The 10,507-nt window shown below is 47.4% G+C and overlaps 1 protein-coding gene and 1 non-coding gene across 2 annotated transcripts in view; one reads left to right on the forward strand and one right to left on the reverse strand.

The window, feature by feature from the left end:
• Window positions 1-7,266, reverse strand: part of NIPA1 (NIPA magnesium transporter 1) — a 29,370-nt gene extending 22,104 nt beyond the window's left edge. Inside the window, exon 1 of the mRNA XM_090263718.1 lies at window positions 7,104-7,266. Coding sequence (XP_090119844.1) covers window positions 7,104-7,266 — 163 coding nt within the window. The remainder of the gene's footprint in view (window positions 1-7,103) is intronic.
• A 3,025-nt stretch (window positions 7,267-10,291) lies between these two features.
• LOC149991946 (small nucleolar RNA U3) lies at window positions 10,292-10,507 on the forward strand. Its single transcript, XR_016508526.1, has one exon. It is a non-coding gene; the product is annotated as a small nucleolar RNA U3 (small nucleolar RNA).

Here is a 10,507-nt window from a genome sequence, read left to right on the forward strand (position 1 = left end):
ATGTCTGATAGGTGGTGTTTGTCTAACCTACGTGTGTCATTAGTTTAATCCATAAGACTTTTTCATTTCAATTCTATTTGGAAATAGAAGTATTGAAAGTGACTAGAAATAAACACATTCTAATTTTAACAGCAGTTATCTCAAGGTGAGGATATGAATACCTCTTATTGTTCTGTTCATAGTATTCTGTACTTCTCTGATTCTATTTTTTTAAAGATTTTATTTATTTATATTTAGATAGAGCAGAAGGGAGGGAGAAAAAGAGGAAGAGAAACATCGATGTGTGGTTGCCTCTCACACGCCCCCAACTGGGGACCTGGCCCACAACCCAGGCTTGTGCCCTGACTGGGAATCGAACTGGTGACCCTTTGGTTCACAGGCCAACACTTAATCTACTGAGCTACACCAGCCGGAGCATGTACTTCTCAGATTTTAAACAATGACTAAATATTCTATAAGCAATAAGATGTTTTATAAAATATAATTATGCCAGGGTCTGAAAATTCATGATATACTCTACTGAATACATGCATAATACCAGGGGGCTCTGACTGGGCATGAACAGGCAGGCGACCGACCCCTCTGCCTGCCCTCCCCCTGTGCTGGGGGCACTGCCTCTCACCTCCCACGCTGATGACCCCAGTGTCTAAAAGGGGTCAGCTTACAGTTACAGGCTCCTGGCCCAGAAGTATCAGGGTGCATGGGCTTAGGGAAAGTTGAATTGAGCCTATTGTATTGTATTGGCCAAAAAGTTTGTTTCATTTTTTCCATAACAGAAAAGACACATTATTCATTTTCACCAACAACTTTGTTGGTGATCTCCCGCAAGGTAGAAGGCTGATTGTTCTCAACTGATATCTCGATATGATCGCTGCAACTTCAACCGGTCTACTGACCATGGAGCATTGGCCAGCCAGAGATCTCCAGCACAAAAGTCGCAAATCACTTTTGTCACATTCCATCAGTCACAGCACCTTCTCCATACTCTGAACAAATCTGTTTTCGCATTTCACTTGCGTTCTTAACTTTCTGGAAATAGTAGAGCATAATACGCCGAAATGTTATGTATTTTCTTCCATCTTCAATATTAAAATGATTACACAAAAATTCATCAATTTTGATACATTTTTAAAAATGCATGCTGATATGACAGCCGTCAATACAATCTAACAAAATTGTTTCAAATGAAGTTAAAAAAATAATTAAGCAGAGCCATCGTATAGAAAAAAATTGAACGAACTTTTTGGTCAACCCGATATTTGAAAAGTGGTTTTTTCTAGTCCTTCATGGTTAAAAAATTTTTTTTTAATTTAAAAAAACTTTTATCGACTTTAGATAGAGAAAGGAAGGGAGAGAGAAACATCGATTTGTTGTTCTACTTACTGATGCATTCATTAATTGATTCTTGTATATGTGCCCTGACCAGGAATTTAACCCACAACCTTGTGGTACTGGGATAATGCTCTAACCCACTGAGCCACCTGACAGTGAATAAAATCTTTTTTTTAAGTTTGTTTACGCTGTGGCTGGGTAGCTCACTTGGTAGAGAGTCATCTTGTTATGCCAAGGTTGTGGGTTCAGTTCCTGGTCAGGGCACATATAAGAATCAAACAATAAATGCATCAATAAGTGAAACAATAAACCGATGTCTCTCTCTCTCTCTCAATTAATTTTTTTTAAACTTAAAAGATTGTTTACTCATTAAGGACTTAATTAAGGGATGAAAATATAAGCTACATTATATTTTATACTATATCTAGAAATATTTTTGAGGAAAATATATTCTCTGTCCAGCTGCAGTTGAGTAAGAACAAGGGGTATTTATTTCAGGCAGGAATTTAATTATACTAGTGAATTCTCGTTTGCCTTAATGTCTTTGGGTATTAACCAGAATTATAATAACCCAGTATCAGAGTACCAATGTTTCCAAATAAAAGCTTTTCCCCTCATCAGAAAACAGGTGAACTTGTCTATGTTCCTCCTCACCTTCCCTACAGGGAACAGGGTGACAGAGATCTTCTTCAAAACCAGCTAGAGCTGGGTTCAAATCCCAGCCCCACCAGTCCTGTATCAGGGGCATGCCTCAACTTTGTCTTCTGGATCAGCCTCCTGGGACTGTATACAGTCCCCTCCCACACTGAATGTGGCAGAAGTGGCATTGCAAGACTTCCCAGGCCAGGTCCCAAGGATCCATGAAGCTTCCACTGTGGTCCGTGGAAGGTTTGGTCTAGGGGAAGCTACCCGCCATGTAAGAGGTCCGACTTTCCCATGACCCCTGTGCTATGAGGAAGCCCAGGTGTGAAGAGTCTGCACGAGGAGATGGAGGGAGGGTGAGAAAGAGAGAGAGGGGCTCCGCAAGCCCCCAGCTATTCCAGCTGCCCCAGACAAGTGAGTGAAGAAGTCACCTTGTATGGCCAGTCCTGTCCAACACGCAGGTGACTCCGGCCCCGGCCGCCACGTGACCCCAAGCAGAGCTGCCCATCTGGGTCCAGTGAACCCACAGAACCATGACAGATCAATGAGTCGGGGGTGCCATGAGTCTTCTGCACCCAGCAGCCTCCTTTATCTTCTCTTCTCATGGAAACTGTATCAGGTAAAGCAGGACCAGGCTTCTGACTCACTATTCTCACCGTGTCCCTTACTGAGAATCTCCCTCAGGCGAGATAGAGATCAGCCGGGGCTACCGCATTTCAGACGTGGCGGGAACTCTGGATTCTGTTACTTAGTCGAGGCCGCAGGTAGGTGACTCGGCTCTGAGTAACTTGAAGAAAGCTCTGAAATCTTTTCATAAAATCTAGGATTCAGTTTCACCCTCTTCGCGCCACAGTCACTCACAGCCAGTGAGGGGGCATTACCGAGCGTCTATCACATGCCTCTCAGTGGACAGGACATGTGTCCTCCAAGGGGGAGTGTAGACACGTGGACAGGCCATCATCCAACAGGGGTCAGAGGCAAGAAGCGGCTGAGAGGACAGGTGCCAAGAAAGCACCCAGGAAAGGCCACCGACGCCATCTGCCAGGTCTGGGGTGTTCACAGAAGCAGCAGAATTATAACCACGGACCAAACAGGCTGCAGGAGTGAAGACGACGCGTGTCCATCTAGTCTCTGGGTATGGGGTCGCCGGTAGCCGGCTGCGGGCCTGGAGGTGGCAGGAGAGGCCAGGAGGAGGCACGGGCACGTCCCACAGCCACGGAGCACAAGCTCTGCGGGAAGCTGAACCAGGGAAGGACAGGGACAAGCAGATGGGACACTGGACCTGTCTCCACTCTTATGAGACAACTCTCTTGCCCTCTGAGTATCTCCGTGTGACTACTTTTCCAGGCTGTACTCCCCCTTCAGGGAGGAGACCCCAAAATCCGAAAAGGATTTTTTTCAATTGTGGTAAAATATACATAATATAAAATTTACAATGTTAACCACGTTTAAGTATGCAGTTCTATGGAATTAAGTACATTCACACTGTCGGGCGACCCTCACCAACATCCATCTCCAGAACTCCCCTCATCTTCCCAAACAGAAATCCTGTCCCCCTGGGACACGAACTCCCCGTTTCCCTCACCCTAAACCCTGGCCACCACTGTTCTGCTCTCTGTCTCTGTGAAATTTCCCATTTAGATATTTCTTTTTATTTATTTATTTGTTTGTTTACTTATTTTTTTTTTATTTTTAGAGAGCGGGGAAAGGAGAAAGAGAGGGAGAGAAACATCTGTGTGGTTGCCTCTCATGCGCGCCCCCAACTGGGCACCTGACGTGCAACCGAGTCATGTGTCCTGACTGGGAATCGAACCAGCGACATTGGGCTCACAGGCCGACACTCAATCCACTGAGCCACAGCAGCCAGGGCTTCATTTAGATATTTCATATGAGTGGAATCCTAACAGAATGTATGCTTTGTGACTGGCTTATTTCATCCAGGTTGTGGCAGGCTTCGGCCCTTCCTTTTTTACAGCTAAATAATATTCCTTTGGATGTATATACCACAGACTGTTTATCCATTCATCTGTCAATGGCTATCTGGCTGTTTCCACCTTTTTTTATTAATCCTCACCCGAGAATACATTTATTGACTTTAGAGAAAGAGAAAGAGAGAATCATCGATCAGTTGCCTCCCATACACGCCCCAACCAGGGATCGAACCTGCAACCCAGGCATGTGCCCTGATCGGGGAGCAAACCCACAACCTTTTGGTGTATGAGAGGACACTCTAACCAACTGAGCCACTGGCTGATTGTCTCTACCTTGCGTCTATTGCGAATAATGCCACTGTAAACATGGGGGTACTAACGTCTGTTCAAGTCCCTGCTTTGTTTTTTTGGGTACATATCCAGAAGTGGCACTGCTGGATCATATGGTAATTTTATGTTTAATTTTTCAGCAAACTGCCATACTGTTCTTCATTGCAGCTGCACCATTTTACATTTTCACCAACAGTGCACAGAGTTCCAATTTCTCCACAGCTTCACCTTGTTATTTTCTGTTGCTTTTTGTTTGTTTGTTTGTTTTTTTAAGGCTGTGATCTCTTGGTTTTGGTGAAAGGGGTTTTTTAAAAAATCAGCGAGTTCATCCTGGTCCAGGGCATCAACATAGAGTTACTTATCTGTTCGATTCTCCAAAGCCCCCCGCAAATTCAAGGATGTGGCTTTTCTGAGACTGTCTCCACAAAGCCTGTCCCAGGGCAGGGCACCACACCACACTAACCGACTCCCTGGCCCTCCTCCCTGACACTGCACGCACATCAATTGTCTCCTTGCAGCTGGCTTTCCACAAATGCCTTCATACCCAGTGATGACCTTGCTTCCCTCACCTAAGCTCTGCTTCAACTGGGCTCTCACACTAAACATACTACAAATGACCTGTCGCCCCAAGTGCCACTGGCCCTCTCCCCATCCGCAGAGTCTTTAAAAGACTCCCCAGCAGTCAGGCAGTCCAGCCAGGGTCAAATTGTGGCCAGACCTCCTGGCCCGCTGCATTCATTGGGGCTGTCCTTTCAAGAGTCAGTGAGCTCTGACTGGAGTGGCTCACTGGGCTGGGTGTCTTCCTGTAAAGCAAAGGTCACTAGTTCAACACCTGGTCAGGGCACATGCCTGGGTTGTGAGTTCAGCCTGGCTGAGGAGCATACGAGAGGCAGAGGCAATAGATCAATATGTCTTTCTCATATTATGTTTCCCTCTCTTTCTCACTCCCTTTCCCTCTCTCTAAAAATAAATAAATGAAATCTTTTCATAAAAAAAGAGGGAAAAACCTTAGCAGAAAAAGCCGTACCCTTGGCTTTCCTGAAGCTGAGACTCCAAAGAAATACTACCGTGTGGCAGTTCATCTGAAGTTGAAGTTTCTAGAGAGAGAGAGAGGTTGTGACCGTCAGGCCTCCCCAGTTCCCAGCTACCGACTCCTTTCCTCTTATCTCCTCTGCTGCAGGCTGCAGGCATTTCATAACGGTCAGCTCCGCGGCTTGTTAACAGAGGCCACAGAAGGTCCTAGAAGGAGCAGATTCTAAAATTGGGTAACCTTAACATCCGCAACAGTGCCTGGCACATAATAAGTTTCACGAAGGTCTGCTGAAGAAATCAAAACTAAGTCATCAGAACAAGACTCGGTCTTCCGTCGCCAAGATCGGCCCAGCTCGCTCGCCCAGGAAGTGGTGGGTGGCAACTGGAGAAATATAAAATTAGCGAATGTCACATTTTCACTTTTTTAAGTTTAAAGGCACAGCATGTGGGTATGAATAACAGCATCCATCCTGGGTTTTCCCTTTTTTAGGTTGATTTTTTTCTCTCTCTCATTCACTGATTCCCTTGAACACAGACACTGAGCTAAGTAACACATTTAGTTTGACCCCATGATGGTTTGTTTTCCATTAACTGAAGTCTGCATTCCCGGCTCCTTAGCGATCACCTAGTGTCTTATCTCACGCGTCCGCAGGCTTCTGCCTGGGAGTCTCTCAGACTTCACAGTCATAACAGGCTGTCCCTGATGCAGTTCGTGAGATGTTTTTCTCACGGTGTGTGGGCTCTGGGAGGACAGCCACGGGGTGAAGCGCCCTCTCACGCCCCTGTCCTCCTGTCGAGAGCATGTATGTTCTTTATTTCTGAGTCACAGCAAGTCCTGCATCCACCGCTGACGCCGTCAGTCTGGCAGGCACTGCCCGAAAACGAGCCCGTGTCCCCAAGTGTGTTTGCCACCTGAGAGCCTCATCGGCACGCTAAGGAAACCCTTTCGGGGGTCAGATTTTATGTACAGACTGCCAGGTTTTCGCTCCAGTGCAGAATTCTTTAAACAAATACCTGTGACTGCTTTTCACTCCCTAGTCTAGGTCCCTTACTCTCCTTCCTGAAGGCACCCCGGGCCCCGACGCCACTCAGGGAAGGTTCACGGGCGCTCTGGAATGTGCCCTATTAAAGGAGCCGATTCTCCAACTCGGGACTCACGGCGAACACCCACTGTCTCCGTCCTTGCGGCCGCGACGCTGACATCCAGTTTCAGAGCACAGCGCACGCGGCGCTCCGCCAAGCGCCGGGCCTCTGCGAGCGCCGAGCACCGAGCGCCGAGCGCCGAGCACCGAGGGCTCGGTTCGCCGAGAGGCCACCGCGCAAGGCTGGGTCGGCCCCTTCGGGGCTTGGGGCTGTGCCCTGCGTTTCCTGCACTGGAGATCGCTTGCAGTCAGAGGGCTCCCGCTCGAACCCCAGAAGGACCCCGCTACGACCCGCGCGCGGCGCCCCGGAGGGCACGGCCCCCTCGCGCAGTTCTCACGTGGGCAGCCCGCCGCCGCCGCCGCAGGCAGCGCGAACCAGGCCGGGCCGCGGGGACACTGCACCCGGGAGGCGTCGCCGGCGGCGGGCGCGGGGGCGGGGGCCGTCCGGAGCGGAGAAAGGAGTGGGCCAGAGAAACGCTACGACCCGTACAAGGCCTCTCCGGCCGCTAGGAAGGGAGAGAAGCGGTGGCGGCGACACAGCTGCCGTCGCTCGGGGAGCCGGGTGAGTCCCGGCGGACACGCAGGCGGCGTGCAGGGCCGCGTCCCGGTCCCCGGCTCCGGCGGGACCCCGGGAAGCCCGCCAGCGGCCGCCCTCCACCCCCGCCGACCCCGCGCAGCCCGCGGCCCTCCCTACCTCGCCGCTTGGCGCGCACGATGCCCTTCTTCTGCAGCACGAACGTGGACCCGTTCACCAGGCTCGACACGACGGCCACGCCCAGGCCGAGCGACACGGCGGCGGGGCTCGGGCTGCGCGCCCCCTCCCCGGCCGCCGCCGCTGCCGCCGCTGCAGTCCCCATTCCGCCCGCGCCCGCCCTCCGCGCCTGCGCACGCGCGCCGCCGGCCTGGGGGCGGGGCCGGGAGCCGCGGGGCAGGCACAGGGTGCGGGGTGGGAAGGGCTCCCGGGAGCTGCGGGGGCGGGGCATGGGCGTGGCGTGGGCGGGGCATGGCGGAGCATGGGCGGGGCATGGGCGGGGCATGGGCGGGGCGGTGAGGGCTCTTGTGTCTGCGGGCTCGGGGCCCCAGGAGTGAGAGTGGAGAGGACTGGAGTGGCTGTGGGGGAGGCTTCAAGAGTGGTGAGGAAGCGGGGGAGAATGTAGGTGGGTCTGTGGGGAGATGGGGTTCCCACCTTTAGCAAACCAAAGTATACAGGGCACCCAGTTAAGTTTCCACGTCAGATGAATAATTGCGTGTGTGATTACGTGTATGGCCCTGGCTGGGTAGCTCCGTTGGCTAGAACATCGTCCCAAATCGCCAAGTTTGGGGGTTCAATCCCCCGGTCAGGGCACGTGAAGGACCGACCAATGGACGCATCAATAAGTGGAACAACATATGATGTTTCCGACTGTCTCTAATCACCAATCAATAAAAATAAAACTCTTTAAAAAATAATAATTGCGTGTGTCCCATGCACTATTTGGGGCTGAAGAGCGCCGGCAGGACACACCTCTCCAGGATCGCGGTCCCTGAGCAACTTCCACTCAGGCCACCCTGGAGCCAGCCCTGCTTGGGGCCTGAAACCAGCGCAGTCCGCGGAGACTCAAAAGGCACCACGGAAAGGGGTGTGAAGTCAGTTGCCTACACACTGGAGCTTGCGATCTTAAACATCTAATTTCCTAATTTATTTTATTTTTACTTTTTATTCTTCAATAGTCCACACTATATTAGTTTCCGATGTACAGCATAGTAACATTTATATAACACACAAAGTGTTCACCCAGATAAGTCTAGTACCCACCTGACACCATACATAATTATTGCAATATTTTTAATAGTATGATTCCATTTATTAATAATTATATTAATTGTCCTGGCTGGTGTGGCTCAGTGGATTGAATGCCTGCCTGTGAACCAAAGGTTCACTGGTTCAATTCCCAGTCAGGTCACAAGCCTTGGTTGCAGGCTAGGTCCTCAGTTGGGGGCACTAGAGAGGCATCCACACAGTGATGTTTCTCTCCCTCTCTTTCTCCCTCCCTTCTTTCTCTAAAAATAAATAAATAAAATCTTTAAAAACATAATTATATGTATACACATAAACAGATTTCTTGTAGTATTAGCATTAAAATGGATAATCTGGATCGTGAAAATTTGGATATTTACTTAATTCTTTTTTAGCATAAGCATGTATTATTTTTTCCTTCATTAATCTTTATTCATGACTGTGGGCAACCACTTCTCGTGGCTTAAGGAACTGTAGACCCGGCCTGAGCATGACGAGCCCCCAGCGTCCTGGCCATGCTTATCTCTGAGTCTCAACATAAGGCTGCGTGCGGAATGTGACTGTCAACCACTCAGAGGGTTGTCATGGGAATTAGATCAAAGAGCGCTTATAAAACTCATTGTGCTTTAGAACTTGCTCTGCTTTCCTTATCAGCAATGTGGTGTAAGCTATCTTTAGCAAGGAGTATATGGGACCCTGCACCTGGTCCGAATGTTTTATAGACCTTGACTCTAATCAGTCAGTGTGATTCCTGAATTAGTGTATGTTATCTGTTACTGTCAAACAACTAAATACAATAGACAATGTATGAATTTTAGCCTTGTATCTCTCATATGTATCCTCTTCAGTAAAAGACATGAGGGATGAAGGTTTGGCTGCTGGTCTCCACTAGAGAGGCAGTCACCTTCCTTCCCCCAGACATGACAAAGTGTCCTGGGTAAAAGTTTGTTCCGCTGTGGTCACGAAGCCTCTGCTGGACAGAGCAACTTCCAACCGAGCCTAGGGGGTGTGTGGCACCTCCGCCATACATGACAATAATTCAATTCCCTTTGATCAAAAGAAAGCAAAATTTCCTCTGAAGGATCTGAAGGATCGACTTTTGAAGAAAACAATTTGCAAATTTTGGTATTTTTATTATATTCAAAAATAAGTTTTTAAAGTTTTCAATTACAGTTGACACACAATATTATATTAGTTTCAGGTATACAACATAGTGATTAGACATTTATATAACTTATCATGTGATTCACCACCCCCTGAAATCTAGTACCCACTTGGCCCCTTACATAGCAATTACAATGTCATTGACTACATTCCCTGTGCTGTAGTTTACATTCTTGTGACTGTTTTTATAACTGACAAGTTGTATATCTTAATCCCTTCCCCCTTTTCACCCAGTCCCCAAACCCTTTCACATCCTGCAACCATCAAAATGCTCTCTGTATCTGAGTTTATTTCTGTTTTATTTGTTCATTTGCTGTATATTTTAGATTGCACATATAAGTGAAACCATTTGGCATTGAGCTTTCTCTGACTTATTTCATTTAGCATAATACCCTCTAGGTCCATCTGCATTGTCAAAAATGACAAAATTTTATTTTTCTTTATGGCCAAGTAATACTCTATTGTGCATATGTATCACCTCTTCCTTATCCAACCGTCTATCAATGGACACTTTAGGTTGCTTCCATATCTTGGCTAATTACCTAATTTACTTTTAATGAAATATATCAAAATTACAGATAGCATGAAAAACAGGAAATAGTTATTTAAAAATTATGAATCCCACAACCCTAGCTTAATTATTATTATTTTAGGTGTTTTTCCACTTAAAGTAAACATAATTGTATTTGTTTCCAAGTACAATATACAAAATGTCTTTGTTATTTAATACATCGTAATCAGTTTCCATGTTGTTACCTCATTGTGATTATTTTAATGAGAATGTAACTTCCCAGAAAGTATAACTACAGTAATTTGTCTCCTATTTAACTATTTTTGGTTGTTAGGCTGCTACCTGTTTTATTTTTATTATAAATGATGCCATAAAGAACATGCTCATAAATTTAAAATATTAAACTTACCCTCTATTAAAATACAGGTTAAAGACGATACTTTCAGGGATCATTTCTATAGTTCATTACTAGGGGTTTATTTGAATGTGTAGAGCACCCGGAACCACAAGGAAGTGGCGTGGTGTTCTTTTTTGAGCATGAAACCAGCCTTTGGTGCTGCTTTTGCAACTGCCACTGGCCGTTGATGGTTGTTCTTCTCCTTTGGGAGAGTAAGGAGTAAGAGGGGGAGAACACAGTCTGAGAGGT

The sequence above is a fragment of the Furipterus horrens genome, unplaced genomic scaffold (genome assembly GCF_987537825.1).
Source record: "Furipterus horrens unplaced genomic scaffold, mFurHor1.1.pri manual_scaffold_16, whole genome shotgun sequence".
NCBI classification, from domain to species: Eukaryota; Metazoa; Chordata; class Mammalia; order Chiroptera; family Furipteridae; genus Furipterus; species Furipterus horrens.